The sequence below is a fragment of the Gossypium arboreum genome, chromosome 5 (genome assembly GCF_025698485.1).
Source record: "Gossypium arboreum isolate Shixiya-1 chromosome 5, ASM2569848v2, whole genome shotgun sequence".
Classification (NCBI taxonomy): domain Eukaryota; kingdom Viridiplantae; phylum Streptophyta; class Magnoliopsida; order Malvales; family Malvaceae; genus Gossypium; species Gossypium arboreum.
Window position 1 is genome coordinate 36,171,555 of NC_069074.1, and position 22,098 is coordinate 36,193,652.

The following is a 22,098-nucleotide window of genomic DNA, read 5'->3' on the forward strand; positions in this document are numbered from 1 at the left end:
GTTTATGTAAACTCACTCTTTTTTATTTATTTTGTTCAGGTAATCCACAAAGTTAGGCAGATTGGTGTTGCGGAGCCCCTCGATGACCACATGTTCGAATTGATTACAGTTATGAATTAAATCTTATATATTCTGGTTTATTCTGGGTTTTTTTATGTAATTCGGACTTTATGGACTGTTTTATTTTTAATTTGGGTTAGACTGCAATTTTATGATTTATAAACTGCAAAACGCAATTTTACTCGGATTTTACCAAAAGCATGGGTTTTCTAAAAATGCGAACTGTTTTCCTTAAACAAGATGGTTTTCTTAAGCTTCCACTAAAATGGTACGTTTTAAAGCAAGTCGACTACTTGAAAACATGTTTTAAATTAAATGAAAGCAATTAAGGGTTTTCTGAGCTTAAGGTTTTTATCGAGTTAGCTCCATTTTCAAATCCCTTCTATGTGACACCACTAGATTCGGCCATAACGTCTAGGTCGGGTTTGGGGTGTTACACTGATGTTGGGACGACACAACAATTTTTGGCAATGGATGTGGCGACGACTTCGTGATGAGGAGAGACGGCACATCACAACAATTCCTGATGTTATGCAGCCACGTTTTGTACAGCCGAACATGACTTCTTCTCCCAATTAGACTCTAAATACTTCAGGGTTATGTTAACTGTTTTAGCTCTTAGTATTGAGTCTATTTAAAAGGTCTTTGTAACCCTGATTTAAACATGCCATTAGCAAGGGCTTTTCTGTGAGGGCGACAAGATGTAGCCTACCTATGGAGCTTTGGTGAGAGTTTGAGAGAATTTTGTGAAACCCTTTTATGAGAGCGTTAGGTGTGAGCTTTGTATTCGGGGCTTGGGTTTTTGTATTTTCATTGTATTATTGTTTTTTTTACTCTATTAATGTCAAGCCGATGCCTCCTTTGCTTATGGTTTTTTATCCCTCTTTGAAGGTTTTCCACGTAAAATATTTGTGTCCATTTTTTTCTACTTTTACTATCTCGTTGTTTATACGGATCGATCCCCAACAATAATATTTTTACAACAACAAAATTTAAATGTTATCCTACTACTTAAACATTTATTTTACTAACTAAAGTTATGTTTTGTGCACACATTTTCTCAATATTCACTTGACATAACTTTATCATAAATTTATTCTAAAAGACTTGAGAACATGTGCATGTGTTAACCTAAAATTTTCATATATGAATATTATAATTAAACATAAATCACATTCATATACATACATAAAAGGATATAAATAACTTCACATTTAAACAAATATAATAAAACATGTTAGTAAGTATATAACCTCATCATTATTCAATAAACTTAAACATTAAACTACTTTTCAAAATTTACTAACGCCTTTTATTTGGAATAAGTAATACTCTGGTAATGGATCATTATCACAAAAGAGTATTTTTAAAGAAAAACTTTGTAAAAATGTAAAGATTAATTGTAAAATGTTAGGATTTAATCTTTGTATTATAAAAATACTTCGTGTTATAAGTTATTATGTGACATCCCAAAATTGACCATAGTCGGGAAGTGGTTTCGGGACCGCTAAACCGAGTCACCGACATGTTCGAACGTAATATTTATTGTCTAGAATGTGTGAAAATGCATGTGTGAATTTTGAATTCTTTGATTTAGTTAATTTGATTGTGAATTGAAAGAAAAAGGACTCATGTGAAAGGATTTAAATAGATGTGGCTAATTTTAAGAGATTAATAAAAGGATGAAGTAAAATAAATGGACTTGCATGTCAAATAGCCCATTCCTAAGGGTAGTGGCCGGCCATGTCAAGAGTGATGGGCAAGGGAAAACATGTTTCAAACATGTTTAGCTAATGGATTATGCTTGAAAGAATAAAGAAATGAAATTGAAAAAAAATAGGGATATGATGAAAACAAAAGAAAAAAAAAGTGTTCATTCTCTCATTTTCTCCTTGCTTGGCCGAATATACTAAGAAGAAAGGGGGAAAAGCTTGAGAAAATCAGCCATGGGAGCTTACTAGACTAAGGTGTTTTGATACAAGAAGGTATGTTTTATGCCACTCTTGAAAATGCATGCATGATTTGGAGGATTGGTTCAAAATTTTCCTTGAATCTCAAATTGAAACTAAGTTGTTAGGTGAGTTAAAATTCGCCATGCATGTTGTCTTCCTTGGTGAGTGTTTTGATGTTGTTGTGATGAAAGCATGGAGATGAGTGAGTTGAATGTTTAACAAAAGGAAATTTTGTGCCATTGAGTTCTTGTTGTTATGTGTGTGTGTGCATGAGTATTCGCCATGCTATAGAATTTATGTTGCAAAATGATTAATACTTAATGAGATGTATAATAGTACTTGTGAATGAGCTTGAGAGTATTTAAACAATTAGACATGAAAAGGGTGGTAATGAGGCTGAAAAATTGTTGGATGGTTAATTGGGTAAGGAATGAAGCATTCGGCCATATGGGGTATAAATGGGCATAGGTGTTAAATACCTTGTATTGGAAACTTTGATAAATAAGTAGCAATAAATTAAGATGAGATTGAGTAAATTTTCAGCTTAGTTGTGTTAAGTATTCGGCAATAACCATAATAATGCATGTGAATGCCGTATGTTTGTGTTTGATGGAGAGGTAAATTGTTGATTTAGCTCAAGAGCAAAGGGGAACTAGATTGGACAAAGGAAAGGAGAAAGCAAACGAGTAGCCGATTTGGAACCGTTCTACCCCAAACAAAGTAAGTCATTAAGCACATATGTTTGATATTGCTTAAATGATTGGAAAATCTATGCAATTGTGTTTAATGTAATGCTATATATGTATAAATGAAATTGTATGTGTATGGAGTGAGGATAATTGTTGAATGTAAAAGAAATAGTGGAATGTGTAGAAAGTTTGCTTTGACACTTTGTGTGTCTGGGCAATACGTGTGTATGGTGACGAGATTGGCACTAAGTGTGCGTGCTGGAAATATATGGCACTAAGTGTGCGTGCTGGAAATATAAGGCACTAAGTGTGCATGCTGGAAAAATATGACACTATGTGTGCAAGCTGGAAAAATACTGACCTTTGGGTGTGCGAGCTCGGAGGGTATGGCTTGTGTGTGCGGGCTTAAATTACGTGGCACTAAGTGTGCGAAATCGAGTAGTAAGCACTGTGTGTGCGTACTCTATATATATATGGAGGTGTGTCTCCATTGAATTGAGTATGGACAGCGGATCGGGTAAGTACCTCGAGCTCATGACGAATAGAGAATACGTTCATGCTTGGGGTTGAATTTGGTAAGCCTTAAATCTATGTGATGATTGAAATTGTATGGTTGTGCTGGAAAATGAGTTAATGTGTAAAAATGCTTGATTATCTTGTTGTGTAGAATATGAAATGTGGATGTATGACTTGGTGCGAGATTGGACCGAAAGGTCCGAGGTATTATGGTATAGATTCGATATGGATGAGTACCTAGCCTCGTTTGTTGTACATGTTGTAGTAACTTTATCGGTGGATTGATGAATGCTTATGACTTACTGAGTTGTAAACTCACTCGGTGTTTTCTTGTCACCCATTTTAGGTCTCTCGGACTCGTATTGTTTACGTGATCGGGACCGTCGTTGAAGTCATCACACCGGCTGAAATCTTGTGGTATTGTTTTCGTTGTTGAAGAACATTTGGCATGTATAGGCTATTATATTTTGTCGAATTGTGGGTTGTAAACTTTAAGCCATGTGAAAATGGCCTATGTGGTCGTCGAGTGGGATGCTAGAACCTATAGCCACGAGTCTTAGAAACTCTAATTTTGATAAGGTGGCCATAATTTGTGTCATGTATGATGGATGATTAAGGCCAAGGAAAGATTCATGAAATTGGCATAGTCTACTGCAGTAACTGTTGCGGACAGCAGCAGTGAGATGAGATTGAAAAATCACTAAAAATAGTAGAAGTATAATTAAATAGTGAGTAAATTATGGAATTGAACCTTGATGAATCTATTTTTATATGGACGAAACAAAACGACCATATGAGCAGTATACTGAGAAATATTAAAGTTCTCGCGAGACAGGGCCAGAACGGTCTCTGGGTCCCCTGTCGCGACTTTGAAAATTTACCATAAATTATCCAGAAAGAATTAGGAGTCATGCCTTATATGTACAGATTCAATTTTGAGTCTAGTTTCATTAGAAACAAACGGCACCAGTATTAAAGCCCTGTACAGAGAGATATTCAAGTTGTAACACACGAAGGTCAGAGCAGTCGATCCCTGTAACATGGGTGACTTTAACTAATAAACTGTACCAATTGGCCCGACCAAAAATTCTAAAAATAAATCCATAGATGGGTATGTGAGTCTAAATTCAGGGAAAATTTACGAAACCAGTTTCTGAGTTTTGAAACTCGAGATATGATTTTAAGGCGACGGTGACGCAGTTTTCCAGCCTGACTGGTAATGTCAAATTGGTTGGTACCTTGAGAGGATTTGGCCGTTAACCCTCGTGTCCGACAATCGCACGGTCACTAGTTAGGTGTTACATATTAAATATATTTTTCATGAGTTAGATTGTTTAAATTCTTTTTATAAAAAAGTTTATTTATTCCTAAAATTAAATAAAAAGAAATTGTTCATTAGGTGTATCTGTTATTAATATATTATTAAGTGGATGTCCATCATTATTAAGATAAAGTTTTAATATACATTAAATTCTAATAGTTATTAGAATTAGATCTTTACTTCTTTTATAATTATTATACCTATAAATAGAGACTCGATGAAGCATTGTAATAATCCCTTTGATCAATAAAGTACATTCTCTATTACTTTCATATCTTCTTTGTTTTTATTCTCTCCATCTCTCTTTATTTTATAACACATTATCAGTACGATCTTGCTCAAAGTAATAGTTTCAATATCTTTGACGACAAGATGCAAAGTTTTTAAAGAAAGTTTCTTTTATTTAATGTTTCATATCTGATTATTATTTTTCATTCTTCTTTCATTATACGTTATCATTGTTTTGATTAACTTATTTTACTTTTTGTTCTTAAGAACAGTGAAAGATTTGATACTATCATCTATATGAAATCGAGAAAAAAGATCCACGCTCAAAGTCTATTTTTTTGCTTGGGGATGATCTCTTTCTTTACATTACAAAGGATGTTTATGATCACTACTTCTCATCCATGTTAACGTAAGTCAATCTAATCAACTTCTTTTGAAATTTGATTTAATTTCTATTAAAAAGTTCAATTATATATTTCAATATCCATATCTCTATGAATTTATAGAACCCTTCATGCATTTAGTTATTGGGATTTTTATGTGGAGATAAATATTTTTCATTTTAATAGAATTGATTAGTTTAATTTTGATTTTGATTAAGATATATGGTTATTGCAGAATGTAAGTAAAATTCTTATTTCTAAAGAACTTTAGGATATTCACCTTGTCTGTAATAATTTCATATCATTGTAAAATTTGAGATGAAATTATGTCATAAGAGGTGGAGGTTAGAAAATGTTTATGTTTAAAACTTTATAGTTGTAAAGTTATTTTAATTTGACATTATACTATTTTGTATTTTATTGTGGTATGATATATAAAATATATATTATCTAACCGAATGATTTATTAGTGGCATGAATTTATTATTTGTTACGTTTAATATATGTTTTATTTATACCTATTCATTTTATTTTATATGAATAAATAAAAAATTTTAAAATAAATTAAGCATTCATTAAGGTTATACAATAAAATAATTATATGCTTCGAAGAGCTAATATTGCATCAAACTATAAAAAGCTCTTTAAGACCTTATATTTTAGCTCATTGTGATGCAAAATTTTATAAAATATAATATTATTTTTCAAATCAAGAAGATATATGTTGAATAAAACCTTCATGTGTTTTACATTAAAACCATATATATAAATAACATGAGATACTCATGTATTTGTATTATATATATTCCCAAAGGAATACATTACACTATATGATTGAAATATCTAATGTGCTCCTACAGTAGCAATATTGTGAAAATGACTTTAACAGTATTTTCGAATAATTCCATACCTTCTAGTGGCTAAGAAAAATAATAAGTTACTAATGAAAAACTATGAAACTCTTTCCACTAGTTTTGTTTCATTCCCTGAAGTGAATGTAGTAGTACATAACAATAATGAAAATATAGAGATCATGATTGTTGTTGTAATTGAGGATGTGATTAGAGACTAATAATGACAACATTTATAGATAGATTTTGATTTGAAATCCACGCATGTTTTGCAATGTTGATTATGAAATAAAGAATCAATGGAGGCGTTTAGACTCTATCCTACTAGATTTATTGCATTCCCTGAAGTGAACGCAAATATAAAGAAAATAAAAGATATAATCATAGACCACTAAAAGTGAGAACATAGTAATAAATAAGAGAACAATAAGAGTTCTCAAGATAACTCTTCAAAGGGTAAAGATAACTTATGTTGTTAATGTGATATGAAAGATTATTGACCACATATGTGGCATATGCCTAAATCTTTTGTTTCTATTAATATTCTTTGAGGAAGGATACGAGAATGTAGTAATAAATTCTATCATTATAGATAGAAAGTATTTATCTTATTTAGAATTAAAACAAACAAATATTATTCCAATATTTGATAGTACAAAATTAATCGAAAGCTCTAGAAGAGCTAATATATTAATATCTTGTGATGGTTAACCTATTGGTTTTAAAATATATTTATAATGAATCTTATATTGAGATTGTGAATGATGAAAATATTATATTTCATATGAATCACTATTATTATAAATATCTATTTTGAAAGGATGAAAAGGAGAGGATTGAGCTATTAATTAATATTTATTTTATAATATTTGTAATCTTTTTTGTCATTATCCCCATTAAGGGGTTGGAAGCAAAATATTTGAATGCGAAAGATCTATTTATGAGCAATAAAATATGATAATTCTATCTAAAACTCGTTATGGTTGGATGAACCTGAAGTTGTAATTATTATTTTTAGATATTTGAAGATTTTGGTATATTCCCTGAAACGAATATTGCATATAATTGTTTGGATATTTATTTTTTTGACTTAGTGACATTATAATATTCACATTGATTTAAACATTTCCAGTAGTAAATGTCACAATAGCACTTATATGTGGATACAAAGTAAAAGGAGTGATAGTAAAAGTATTAATTTGTTACAATTTAGTACAATTGAAACACATGTTAAAGTAAACCAGAAGTTTACTGATACAAATGCATTTACTACTTGGCGTGACCAGTTAGACCATCCCATATCATATATGTTGCAAAAATTAATTAAGAATTCATATGGACATTCATTAAAGAACTAGAGGAGTTTTTAATTTAAAATAATTCTCATGTGTTGCTTACCCTCAATGAAAATTTATTATTAGAAACTCATTAGCTAAAGTTGAGATTTAATGTCTTGCATTTCTGAAACGAATATAGGCTCATTCATCCACCATATGAAATGATTTTGATATTATATGATTTTGGTAGATGCATATACAATAATTGTAGCACCCCAAACCCGACCCAAAAGTTATGGCCGGATCCGGCATGCCACATCAAAAACATTAAAAAAAAATCCATTCTAAGTCCAGAAAATCGTACTTAATGTTCAAAAGATTAATTCATTAAGGGTTAAAGTGAATGGAAGTTGTGCACCAGGTAGGAAACCAGAAAAGAGGTGGTGAGTCTATCGGACTGCTTAAGTACCAAGCTCCCTTCGGATCCAATCCTAGACATGCATACCGCCATTGCCACACCTTAACATCATGGATATTTCTAGGAAACCGATTCGATTAAGTCATTTTAGGAAAAGTAATTAATTTTGGAAAATACTTTCATTGCGGAAGCTTTGCTTGTTGTCGTGTTATTTTGAAATCAACTGTTGTTTTTGAAAACTTGCCCTAAAGCTATCCAGTTTCAACAGTTAAAATAAGTAATACCTATCTTAGTAATACATATTAAAACCATCAAAAATAAATAAGCGGCCTTATTACATTTAAAAGCCCAAAACCTCAAACGTAATTAAAAGGATGTCCATTCACCGAAGAAAATCAAACTTTCGAACGGGTGGCCACTCGAATTCCCTCACGACTTCAAGCCCACTATGGTTGGGGATTTCTGCGTGGATGAAAATAAAAGGGTGAGTTTGGGGAAACTCGTGTGTAAGGAAAACCCATTCAAAGCCCAAGTCACTCAAGCCTATTGGGCCTAAGCCCATTCAGTAATGATGGTATTGGGCCGAGCCCTTTCAGATTATAATAAACGGGCCTTAGCCCTTATTCAGATAACAAGATGGCCCATAGGCCCATTTCAAAATACATGCAACATCAGTAAACATATGCAAGCCCATTTGGGTAATAGTGGTCTGGGCAAGAGCCCTTTTCAGATTACAATAAACCGGGCCTTAGCCCCTTATTCAGATAATAGTATGGCCCATAGGCCCATTTCAAAATACATGCAACATCAAGAAACATATGCAAGCCCATTTGGGAGACTACTCAACCCACCAACCACTACACTCCACCCGTACCAGCCATACACTCCATGTGGGAATAGCTCAACCCACCCAAATTTAACACTCCACAGATTCTTGACCTTGCTTCGCTCGATATCAAAGAATTGAGGCAAAGCCTCCAATACGTGGACAAGCCACTTTCAGTACTTCCTCCGTCAATATCCCAATCCCATGCATCAGATAATAACAACATGGCATGCAGTAAATAACAACAGTCAAACATGCATTTAGGTCCATTTAACCCTAGGGGTATTTCGGTAATTTATCTAGTAGGGGTAAAACTGTAAATTTTTCACTTTTAAAGGTATTTCAGTAATTTATCTATTTTAGGGTTTTTCATACATATTCCTACTTTTCACGTACTAACAGAATCACGTACCGAGGGTTCTTACCAAATTGGGCCTGTTGGCCCATCATTCCAATTTTGGCCCATTAAGCCCAAAAATATCGAGGGCACAGAAATCATGCACTTTGCAGTCCAAATTTTGCAGTTTACCAAAAACATTAATCGATTTACCTCACGAGCATTTGCACACTCGCAAATCTACAAAATACCTATTTTCGGCATTTCGGCTTTTCGACTTTTGCCAATCTAGACTAAGAAAGAGGGTGTTAGTTACACATTTTTGCGACGATATCTTGATTGAGATCCACACACGAACCGCCTACAATTGGATTACTAACACGTTAATCTAACTATTCAAATACGAACTACGTATTAATCCCTTACAATATTCGGCCAACCACACCTACAGATCATAGTAAGCTTATAAGAAATCAATAAGCAACCCATTAACAAATTTTTGTCAATGTTTACCACATAATCATAATTTCACTGCAAGCTGTCTTCCTGAGCAACAGTCACTAAATTATTTATAACTGGAGCTACGAAACTCCAAATCAAGTTCCGTTAATTTTTCCTGAAAATACATTCATATATCTTATATCCATAAAATTTTCAGAATTTTTGGTTTATCCAATCAATACCAGATTTTTCTCAAAGTTTCCCATGTTTCACTGTTTGACTAATCTGACCACTCTTCATTACGAATCAAATTTCTCATTGTACAGAATTTAAAATATGTTCTTGTTTATTTCATTAGAAACTAGACTCAATAAGCTTTAATTACATAATTTATTCAGCTTCTAATTCATCTCTCACAATTTATGGTGATTTTCCAAAGTCACGTTACTGCTGCTGTCCCAAGCAGATTTATTACCAAATCACTCTTTCACACCTAACTTGCATGCATGTTATTTAAACATGTATATCACCAATCAATCATCACATATCTATGATTTTACTTAAGTATAATCTCCATTTCATCATTTTAAAGCACAACATGTTAGCCGATTTTTCCCTTTAGCATCTAAGGCACATGCATGTTCATTTGTTTGGCTCAACTTCACCTATCTTCCATTTTTCATCAAAAGAACATGAAACAACAACCATTCCTTCATTTTAATTCATGACTAAATGCTCACAACACAACTAAAAATCAAAATATACTTCAAGAGTGAAGGTAGAATCAAGAAGAACTCATGAACCTCAAAATAGAAGCAAGGTACCAAGAACTTACCTTCAATTTTCCTCCTCCTAATGACCGAATACTCAAGAGCTTTCTCCTCTCCTTTCCTTCTCTAACTTTCAGCTATGATGAACAAATATGGACAAAACTTTGTTCTTTTCACCCCTTTTTCTTTTAATAAAACTTCATATTTCATCCATTTAATTCTTTAATACAAAATACATGATATTCTTATCATGAAACATTTACCTAACCCATTATCATGAAACATTTACCTAACCCATTATCATGGAACATTTACCTAACCTATTATCATGAAACATTTACCTAACCCATTATCATGGAACATTTACCTAACCTATTATCAATTTGTATCAATTTGTACCATAAATTATGGATATCAAGTGTACATTTTGTCTACAACAACATGATGGTTGGCCACTTCATGTAAAATGGGAGGTTTATCATGCAAATCCTCCTATTTTGCACTCCTATTTATTTGGCCACTTCAATTTAGCCTATAGCATTTTCAAACATTTTCACATAGGTCCTATTTCATAATTTCACTCACAAATGACAAAATCAAAGCATGAAATTTTGTCAACATTCACAGAATTCCCGAAAATTGGGGCGTTACAATAATCATATATGTAGCACCCCAAACCCGGCCCAGAAGTTATGGCCAGATCCGGCATGCCACATCAAAAACGTAAAAGAAAAAATTTCCATTCTAAGTCTAGAAAATCGTACTCGATATTCAAAAGATTAATTCATTAAGGGTTAAAGTGAATGGAAGTTGTGCACCAGGTAAGAAACCGGAAAAGAGGTGGTGAGTCCATCGGACTGCTTAAGTACCAAGCTCCCTTCGGATCCAATCCTAGACATGCATACCACCATTGCCACACCTTAACGTCATGGATATTTCTAGGAAACCGATTTGATTAAGTCATTTTTTAGGAAAAGTGATTAATTTTGGAAAATACTTTCAGTGCGGAAGCTTTGTTTGTTGTCGGGTTATTTTGAAATCAATTGTTGTTTTTGAAAACGCGCCCTAAAGCTATCCAATTTCGACAGTTAAAATAAGTAATACCTATCTTAGTAATACATATTAAAACCATCAAAAATAATTAAGCGGCCTTATTACATTTAAAAACCCAAAACTTCAAACGTAAATAAAAGGATGTTCAGTTCACCAGAAGAAAATCAAACTTTCAGAACGGGTGGCCACTCCGAATTCCCTCACAGCTCCAAGCCCACTATGGTTGGGGATTTCCTGCGTGGATGAAAATAAAAGGGGTGAGTTTGGGGAAACTCAGTGTGTAAATTAACCCAACCATAGCCTATATTAGCTCAAACCACAGAAATAGAATAAGTTGGCCTTAGCCTGCAATTCGAATAAAGCCCATAGGCCCATAATGTAACGTAAGATATTACATGTTTATGCAAAAACCCAACCATATCCAACCGTATACACCCCCGTACCAACCTTACACCGTGTGGGGAGACAACTCGACCCACCCAACTGCTACACACCACAGAATTTGCAGCATGGCTGTCAGAACAGATAATGTGACAGAGTCACCAGATACAGATAATTGTGGCAGAGCCACTAGAACAGATATATGTGGCAGAGCCACCAGATCAGATATTTGTGGCAGAGCCACCAGATCAGATATTTGTGGCAGAGCCACCAGATCAGATATTTGTGGCATAGCCACCAGAACGCTTCCTCCATAATATAACCCATGTCCCCATGCAACAGATATATAATCATGGCATACATCATACAGAATCAGATCGTCATGCTTTTCAGTCAAAATTAACCCTAGGGGTATAACGGTAATTTTGCACCTAGGGGTATAACAGTAATTTTCCATACATAGGGGTATTATAGTAATTTAGCTACTTTTAGGGTTTTCATGCATATCCTAACTATTTACGTACTATCAGAACACTTACCGCGCATACTTACCGAATTGGGCCCGTTGGCCCATGAACCCGATCTTTGGCCCATTAAGCCCAAATTATCAAAATGTACGAAATCGCAAGACCTGCAGTTTATTACTTTAGATTACCAAATATACAAACCCAACTATCTTACGAGCATTCGACTTTTCATAAATTCCCAAAATACCGACTTTTCGGCATTTCGCTTTTCGCTTTTGCCAATCTAGTCTATGAGAGGGTGTCGATTACACACTGTTTGCGAAGATATCTTGACGAGATCCACACACGAACCGCCTACAATTGGATTACTAACACGTTAATCTAACTATTCAAATACAAACTACGATTAACCCCTTACAATATTCGCCAACCACACCTACAGATCATAGTAAGCTTATAAGAAATCAATAAGCAACTCATTAACAATTTTTGTCAATGTTTACCACATAATCATAATTTCACTGCAAGCTGTCTTCCTGAGCAACAGTCACTAAATTATTTATAACTGGAGCTACGAAACTCCAAATCAAGTTCCGTTAATTTTCCTGAAAGTAGACTCATATATCTTTTATCCATAAAATTTTCAGAATTTTGGTATGGCCAATCAATACCAGATTTTTCTTAAAGTTTCCCATGTTTCACTGTTTGACTAATCTGACTACTCTTCATTACGAATCAAATTTCTCATTGTACAGAATTCAAAATATGTTCTCGTTTATTTCATTAGAAACTAGACTCAATAAGCTTTAATTACATAATTTATTCAGCTTCTAATTCATCTCCCAAAATTTATGGTGATTTTCCAAAGTCACGTTACTGCTGCTGTCCCAAGCAGATTTATTACCAAATCACTCTTTCACACCTAACTTGCATGCTTGTTATTTAAACATGTATATCACCAATCAATCATCACATATCTATGATTTTACTTAAGTATAATCTCCATTTCATCATTTTAAAGCACAACATGTTAGCTGATTTTTCCCTTTAACATCTAAGGCACATGCATGCTCATTTGTTTGGCTCAACTTCACCTATCTTCCATTTTTCATCAAAAGAACATGAAACAACAACCATTTCCTTCATTTTAATTCATGACTAAATGCTCACAACACAACTAAAAATCAAAATATACTTCAAGAGTTAAGGTAGAATCAAGAAGAACTCATGAAATTCAAAATAGAAGCAAGGTACCAAGAACTTACCTTCAATTTTCCTCCTCCTAATGACCAAATACTCGAGCTTTCTCCTCTCATTTCTCTTCTCTAACTTTCAGCTATGATGAACAAAGATGGACAAAACTTTGTTCTTTTCACCCCTTTTTCTTTTAATAAAACTTCATATTTCATCCATTTAATTCTTTAATACAAAAGACATGAAATTCTTATCATGAAACATTTACCTAACCCATTATCATGAAACATTTACCTAACCCATTATCATGAAACATTTACCTAACCCATTATCATGGAACATTTACCTAACCTATTATCATTGAACATTTACCTAACCTATTATCAATTTGTATCAATTTGTACCATAAATTATGGATATCAAGTGTACATTTTGTCTACAACAACATGATGGTTGGCCACTTCATGTAAAATGGGAGGTTTGTCATGCAAATCCTCCTATTTTGCACTCCTATTTATTTGGTCACTTCAATTTAGCCTATAGCATTTTCAAACATTTTCACATAGGTCCTATTTCATAATTTCACTCACAAATGACAAAAATTAAAGCATGAAATTTTGTCAACATTCACAGAATTCCCGAAAATTGGGGCGTTACAATATATGTGTTATCAATTTGCAACCTGTCGTTTGCAAGATTGCTTGTTTAAATAATTTCAAATCATGCAATTAAGACAATTCATCTTACTAATACTGATGAGTTTCTATCTCAATCTTTTATTGATTGAGTTTGAAAAACTTTGTAAAAGTTTGCACATTATGGTTTAGAGAAATTATTGATTCAACACCTCTGATTAATGTCTAAACCATTACTTTTGAGAACTAAACTTCCTATTTCAACATGAGATTGTGTTGATTTACGTGTTGTACGCATCAAGCCAATAAGTTATAAATACTCTCCATTACAATTGGTTTTTGATCAAGAACTAAACATTTCTCATCTTTGAACTTTAGTATGTGTATATATGCTCCAATTTCTCCACCATAACGCACAAAGATGAGTCAATCCTCAAAGAAAGTTGAGAATATATATTAATTACAAGTTTCTTTATATTATTAGATGTTTTGAATGTATTTGAGATTCAATTATGATATGATTTGTGATTATAATTTTGATCCGATAGTTTTCCCGACATTAGGGGGAGAGAAATAATAACTTGTAATGAGTTAGGGGGAGAGTAATTTGAACCAGAAGTTCAATAAGGATAATTTATTACAAGTTAATTGTTAGATATATTTACAAAGTTAATGAGAATAACCAAGTGTTATATGTTATCTAATATTTTAATTTGAATTAAATTCCAGAGGACAATTAATTAAAATAAATAATTGATTGATTGGTTCTAAAGATGAAAATTCTTCTAGATGGTCATATAGTAGAGGAGAGTGCTCTAGAAAAGACCCAAGACATGACTAATAAGTAAAACTCTAGAAGAGATTTAGGTACCTGAAACTGAATTTTAAAATAATGAAAATAAAAGATCTCGATAAGTTATGTCAATTTGAGAAAATATGAAATTGAATAATAAAAGTGGTCGATAATGATTTTGCATACAATATTATTATTGAAATAATGAAATAAAAGAAGGAGCTTAAATAAATCTATTGAGAAATATATATATGGAATAAATTGATCAAAATAGAAAGACGCAACTCAAGTACAATTAAATTCGTGGAGTTTTTGTACCAGTAGTCCAAATATCTAAATGTATAAAGCAAGTAAGGGTGCAATTGAAGTTGTTTTGCAAAAACAGAATAAAAATATGAAATTTTTTGCTAAGTCCTAGTATTGATTATGAAAAGATATAATATTCTTTTATTGTGAATGTTTTTTTCTATGATTTTCTATTATTTTCCGTTGATCAAATTGTTTTCTGTAAAACAAACACAAGAAAATACAGAAAATATTTTCTATAAAACTTTTTACATATAAACAAATAGACTGAGAAACACTGCTAACCTTCTCTACGTTGATCGTCTTAAATAAATTAGAACATTTGATACTTGACTGACGGATCATAATCGCAAAGTTTATATATTAATTCATGTTAAATTTGTTTTAAGTAATTGAAAAGAGATTTTTTTTTTTTTAACCAGTCGCGTGAAGCGAATTAAAGGAAAGAATTTAGCTTTATATATGGAAAAGTAAAAGGTAAAATTGCAACCTAGGTGTTTTATATTTTCAAAAAAAGTATTGTTTTAACCAATTAAAAATGGTTAAATTTGAAAAAGATATTTTCGTGTTTTCAAGTAAAATTTAGGGACTTCAGCATTTTCAAATTTTCTTATGTTATTCAAGTTTTAAAAACAACCAATTTAATACATATAAATTTTATATGTAAATTATAACAATTTATTTATTATTATTAGAATAACATAAATAATAATATTTATAAGAAATTCATAATCTCAACACTAAAATACCTTATTTTCAATACTACTTTTAAATTATCCTTTTAATATATTTTTAAAAAATAACACTAGTACATTTCTAATTTTCCTTTTTCCCACAATTTTCCCAATTACATTAAAAATTCATGTCAAATATATTCTAGCTCAGAAGGATTTCCTAAATAACATTATTATTTATCTTACATTTTTCTTATTTTATATACATGACATAACAAAATAAATATTTAAATTAAGAATAAAATTGATTAATCTTTATAATTTACTTCATTAAAGAATATAATATATTCAATATTACAATTATTTTATATTTTAAAAAAATTATACACGCAATCGACTCATGGGATAAGAAAACTAGTTACAAAATATAGCAACAAATGTTGTTGACAACTTGAATCAATTGTAAACAACTAAAAAGCTCTCCTTATATTAAGTCTCGTCTAAATTAAGCCACATTACTAGGTTAGGAAAGATTGAATATCTCCATGAGGTTCTGCATGAACTAAATGTCCAAATTCACAACTCAGCCTTTGTATTATCATATCAATTCACAAGAAAAAATAAACTAAATGTCCAATTTCACATGATTGTTAAAAGCTAATAGAGAGATGATTGTGAATATGAACACTATGTATGATAATCAATTATTGAAAGATAAAATTTACGCTGGAAATAAAAAAAAGTTTACCAGGTTTTCATCTAATATTCAAAAACTACAGCTTCTCCTCTTCAACATTTTAGCTTAGAATAATACACAAAATGCACAGGCAGAAGAGGCAAGCAAATCTTCAGGATTTTGAGGCTGGCGTCTGGATTCATCATTTGTGGGAAGGAAGTCATTTTTAGAATGGAAGATCTCACAAAGGAATATTTGGAACATGGTATCTGTAAAGAGCGTGTTCAAAAACATATAAGAGAAATAAAATAAGGTGGGAGTAAACATGGGCAGTAGTTGAAAGCCAAAATGATTCAACTAAAAACCCCTTTACATTTTACAACCAAGTTGAAGCTCATTCACGCAAAGCTGCGATTGGAAATTATCCAATCACCCACATTTATGATCCCAAGTTCCATCAAAAGCATAATAATAATAACCTTAATTACCTTTGGATTCTAAGATGATCCAATTAATGTCCAAAAAAAAAAAACCTTCATTTGGATGACAATCAAAACATGTTCCCTTAAGTTAAACATATTGTGCAGATCTAATTCTATTTTTAAAAAAAAAAAAGCAAAAATACATTTCTCATGAAAGTAAAAAATGACTGGAAATACCTGCGTCAGAACATTTGTTTTCTCAGTCACTGCCCCTTCTATATTATGAGTTCTTCATCAAATTCAATGACAGGGATGTGGGAAATGTTAAGCCAATCTTTACCTTTATCCTTTTCACAATGTTCCTTCAGCAAAGGAGATTTTTTAATGCACAAACGAGAAAGAGAGGGAGGGAGCATGCTTGGCGGCATGGATTGGAGCTTGGGACAATTACAGATATACAAATACGAAAGAGAGTGCGGAAGCATGTTTGGGGGCATGGATTGGAGATTGGGACAATTGTAGATAAACAAATAAGAAAGAGAGTGTGGGAGCATGTTTGGCGGCATGGATTGGAGCTTTGTACAATAGTAGATACACAAATGAGAAAGAGAGGTGAGGTGTTGAAACCCCTTATACTCCAAACTCTTTAAATTTCGAAGACCAATGATCCAAAGAGTTTCAAGAGAAGAGGGAAACAGATGTTCATCTGGAAAACACTCCATCTCTACTTCTGAAAATGAGATATAGAGAGTTGTAAGAGAAAGGAGTTTATGCAAACTCCATTCCCTTTTCCTAATCAAGCTGTCAATTAGTTTATCACTGCTTTCGATTCTAATTTCTTTTAATTTGGAGGGCAAACCCTCTTTTGGAACCCTCTCTATTTCTGGACATTCAGTTATTTCCAAAACCTCAAGGGATGGAAAGGAGTGCATTTGCTCTGGCAATGACTTTAGACTTCTGCAACGGAAAAGCACAACTCGGGTCAAATTGGTGACAGCTAATCCATCTTCAATTTGAAAAGATATCAAATTTTGGCAGCACTCTATAACCAAAGAATTGAGATGCTGGTGGTGAGAGCCCTCTAAAGCAGCACTAATAAACTTCAAGTCTTCACATCCCCTAATATGAACTTGCTTTAGCATAGGAAGCGATCCTAATGGGAAAGATTCCAGTCCATGACACTTCCAACTGTTTATATCCAAGGATTCAAGGGATGTATACAAGAAGATATTGGAATAATCCAAGCTTTCACATGAATTGATGCTAAATCCCTTCAGCGTGATGGGCACCCTAACTTCAGGAAGGGATCTAATTTCTGAACAATTCCACAAACATACCTTTTCAAGAAGTGTGCATCGTTGCAACATTTGTTCCAATACGGAATCATCCATATTCGAATCTCTAATGTCCAACTCCCGAAGCCCACAAGCCAATGGCTCCAACTGCAATGCTTTGCATTTCTTTAACTCAAGTTCCAAAATGCTTGGTGCCGTTGGAAGCAAGCCTCCAAGCTTCTCACAATCTTCAATCTTCAGTTTCTTTAAACAAGGGAGGTGTTTGGGTAGACATTTGGTTAGCTCGGAACAATTATCAATGCACAGCTCTTGTAGAAGAGGGAAAGCTTCATCAGTCCAACAATACACCCATTCCTCCCACTGGGCCATATTCTTAAAGCTTAGAATTTCAAGAGATTGAAATGGCTTAGTCGAAGCTTGTCCATTCCCGTAGAACTCATCACCAACTATTAACACTCCACTCAAACCGGAAATGGAGAGAGATTTCAAAGATGGTAACTGCCCAAGCGGTGGTAAGGATATGCAAAATTTACAATCATGTAACCTCAAAGATACTATATTTGAGAAGGAAGAGTGCCCCACCCATTCCGGAAATCTCGTACCTTTGTAACTTTGAATAACAAGATGCTCCAAATTTGTATGAGGCTTTAGTTGTTCAAGTACTTCTCTATCCTGCCTTGAATCACCATCAATATCATCATCTTTACCCCATCTCAACTCCAACTTTTTAAGGTCCACCTTATCCTTCAAATTGGCATCTTTGGCATCCATGGCACATGCAACAGTTTTTAGTCCCGAAATGGAAAGTCTTCCACGTAGATGCTTGAGCTTTCCCAACTCATTAATGCTTGATCCAGTTTGATAGCCTAAAACAAAATTTGTTACCATTCGAAGATCTTTCAACTTACCCATTCCTTCTGGCATTCTGGCTAGGTTTGTTCCCTTGATATCAAGATATAGCATGTTAATCAATCTCTCCAAATCTTTCGGCAACTCATCAAGGTCACTGCATCCACGCAATTTTAGTGCTTGCAAATCATACAATGTACACAAAGAGTTTGGCAACCTTTTAATTTTAGTTCTTGAGAGATTCAAATTTCGTAGATGCTTCAAATTACCAATATCTTCTGGCAAATCGTTGATATTTGTATACCCAGCCAATGAAAGCACTCGTAAGTTTGATTTCACCATCAAATGATGCATTAGCACATTGCTAACATATCGCCTAAAAAAAGAAGACGTCACATTAAAGAAAGTACGCAGACCCTTTGCTTTAGCTAAACTCTGAAATTTTTGTCGCACATCATATTCTTCTTGGACATTAGACAAATGACGGGTCCTTTCGGTTATTAAACAAGAACCACCACCACCACCTTCCAATCTGCAAATGAACTCTCCGGTAACAGATTTAGCCAAGTCACTCATTAGATCATGCATGATAAAACAAGATTTCTTTCCTTTAGATTGTTGAAAGAATGACCTCAATCTTAAATCTTTGAAGTACTCGTTACCCCGTTCTTCCAGATCTCCATTGTCTTTGGAATGCTCTAAAAGACCTTCAGCCATCCATAATTGAATAAGTTCTTCCTTTTCAAATTCGTAATCTTTAGGGAAAATTGAACAATAAGCAAAACATCGCTTCAAATGGGAAGAAAGATAATGGTAACTCAATGTTAACGCTGGAAGAATATTAGTTGCATCATTTGGAATGTCCCAAAAATTGCTATGTAAAATTTTGTTCCACTCACCAACATCTGGTTGGCAACGCAGAAGACCTCCAAGAGCTTTTGCAGCCAAAGGGAGACCGCCACATCTTTTAACAATTGCTTCCCCGATTGCCATCAGATCTGGATGCTTGGTGGGGCTTGAACCATCAAATGCATGCTTTGCAAATAACTTCCAACAATCATCATCTGATAACACATCTAAATGATAAGTTGGAACGTTCCTCATGATTGCTGCAACGTTTTCATCACGTGTTGTTACAATAATCTTGCTATTCTTGGCCCCAGAAGTGAAGGGACTTGCAAGCTCTTTCCAATGAAAATAATTCTTGTTCCAAACATCATCCAAAATGATTAGATATTTCTTTCCCGACAGCTGCTCTTTGAGTTTAAGTTGAAGCTGATTTAAGTTCTGGTTTCCATCAAAGCTACATTTCATCTCTTCAAGAATGGTTTTGGTTACCTTGAAAGCATCAAATTCCTCTGAAACACACACCCATGCTTTGCGGTCAAACCATTTATCAACTCTGGGGTCGTTGTAGATCAATTGGGCAAGGGTGGTTTTGCCAAGCCCGCCCATACCCACAATGGGAATCACAGCTATCTGATTTTCAGACAGATTTTGAGGATCCAACAACTTCATTATTTCTTCTTTTTCATCATCTCTGCCATAAACATCAGACTCGTCCACCAAAGAAGTTGCAGGCGTTCTTTGAAATGCCTTTTCTCCTTTATAGTTTTCTTTCAGACCCAGAATCTGTGTTTGGTTGAGCAGGTAGTCTAGTCTCCCAAGGACCTCCTCCAGCTTGGACTGCATCCCATCTTTGAAAGGATTGAAAGAAGAGAAAAAGCTACTAACCTGCTTCATAGGAGTAGTTTGATATTCGGATTCGATCTTGTTCCGAAGAGCTTCAGTAGAGATCTCGTCCAGGAGGTCCTCGGCATCATAAACAGCATTTTTGAGCTCATCAGTCCAGCTTTTGACATTTGGGTTAGTAATCTGCTTATTTTCAGCATCATCCAACACTGCTTTCACCGACATCAAGGTTGGCTTCAGTTTCTTCAGCAGCACAGCTTCAAGTTTCTTTCCTTGGATAAGCCTCAGAACATCTCCAGAAACAATCCTATCAAGCAGCACCTCAATGGAAGCAGAGAGAAAAGCTTCACCCACCATAGCCATGTTTCTTTTTTTCCTTTTTGTTTTGCAAAAAAAGGTTTAAAGGAAGTAATTGCAAAAAATGGAAAAGAAGAGTGCGTAAAGTCAAGTGGAGAAAGTTGCAGAGATGAAGGATTTGAAACAGAAGAAAGTAAGTGGAAGTGAAAGCAAATAAAAAAGAGGAGAGCAAGAGTGAAAATATGAGATGAAGATAAAAAGGGGAAGGCTTTAACTTGAAACACTTTAATTTCAATAAAAGATAAAAGAACTTCATCACTGCTAGCCGGATTTGTAAAATCACCTGTGATCCAATTAAATAAATAAATCATGTACCTTAAATTTCTTTAATATTTATTAACATAAAAAAAACACTATTTTTCTATAGCTATAATTGTTTGTTTAAAGATAACTTAGCCTAAATTAGGCTAAAGGATATTTTTTTAATTAATTAGAACTTTAACATGATTTAAAAATTAATTAGAGAAATAGGTTAATTTTAAGAAATAAATAAAAAGTGCGTCCAACTGAGTAAACTTTCTATATATATATCACGAAAACGTGATTAGTTGGACGCTCTTTCCCTTGACAGTAAAAAAGTAACAAATTTTTTAAACATTATTGTGTCAACAGTAAAAAGAAATCAAAATTCCAATAAAAATTTTTTTTTATCCTATAAATACCCACTAAATTTTATTTTTTTCATTCACATCCTTCTCTCAACTTTCCCAAACTTTCAAAACTCTCTTAAATTCTATCAAGTCTCTCAACACTATGTTTTTTATTGTATTCGATATTTTCATTTAAAAATAATATTTTTATTAATTATCTCTTATTATATTTGTTCAAAAATTGATTTTTCACAAATAGATGTCTCTCTAATCCGCTTCGACGACAAGTATATATCTGTCGCCCAAGCAGTAATAGTAGGACGAGAATTTAAATTTTGTTAATTTCAATATTGTTAAATTTATTTTTTTAATTTGAAATTATTTTTATTATATAAATAAGTAGATGATCGTATTCTAATGGCTTCATTCATAATATGGGAAAGTTTGCTATTCTTGAAATTCATTTAGGCTTAATAGGTTTTAAGTCATTTTTTTTAAATTTAGGAAAATAAGTCATTTTTGGATAGAGTGTTAAGTTGTATTTTCTAACTTTTTAATATAATTAATTTCTTTGATTAGATGGTTAAATGTTAATAGTTTTATCTTTTAAGTCTTAGGTCCGATTCCTCTTCTACTCACATTTAT

General features: G+C 33.1%; 1 protein-coding gene and 1 long non-coding RNA gene across 3 annotated transcripts; both read right to left on the reverse strand.

The window, feature by feature from the left end:
• Positions 1 to 11,112: 11,112 nt before the first annotated feature.
• Positions 11,113 to 13,459, reverse strand: LOC128293250 (uncharacterized). Of its 2 annotated transcripts, none has more exons than XR_008283400.1 (2): positions 13,236 to 13,459; positions 11,113 to 11,356 (listed from the first exon to the last, which is right to left on the reverse strand). It is a non-coding gene; the product is annotated as an uncharacterized LOC128293250 (long non-coding RNA). The 2 variants fall into 2 exon arrangements; XR_008283401.1 differs by lacking the exon at positions 13,236 to 13,459 and adding an exon at positions 12,056 to 12,160.
• Positions 13,460 to 15,876: 2,417 nt separating this feature from the next.
• LOC108450232 (putative disease resistance RPP13-like protein 1) lies at positions 15,877 to 21,149 on the reverse strand. The gene is made up of 2 exons (XM_017747760.2): positions 16,908 to 21,149; positions 15,877 to 16,517 (listed from the first exon to the last, which is right to left on the reverse strand). The coding sequence occupies exon 1, from the start codon at positions 20,867 to 20,869 to the stop codon at positions 16,946 to 16,948; it is 3,924 nt and encodes a 1,307-aa protein (XP_017603249.2). The 5' UTR covers positions 20,870 to 21,149; the 3' UTR covers positions 15,877 to 16,517; positions 16,908 to 16,945.
• Positions 21,150 to 22,098: the final 949 nt, after the last annotated feature.

Coding starts and splice junctions, on each gene's coding strand:
- LOC108450232 (XM_017747760.2), bottom strand. CDS start 20,869: ATGGCTATGGTGGGTGAAGCTTTTCTCTCTGCTTCCATTGAGGTGCTG.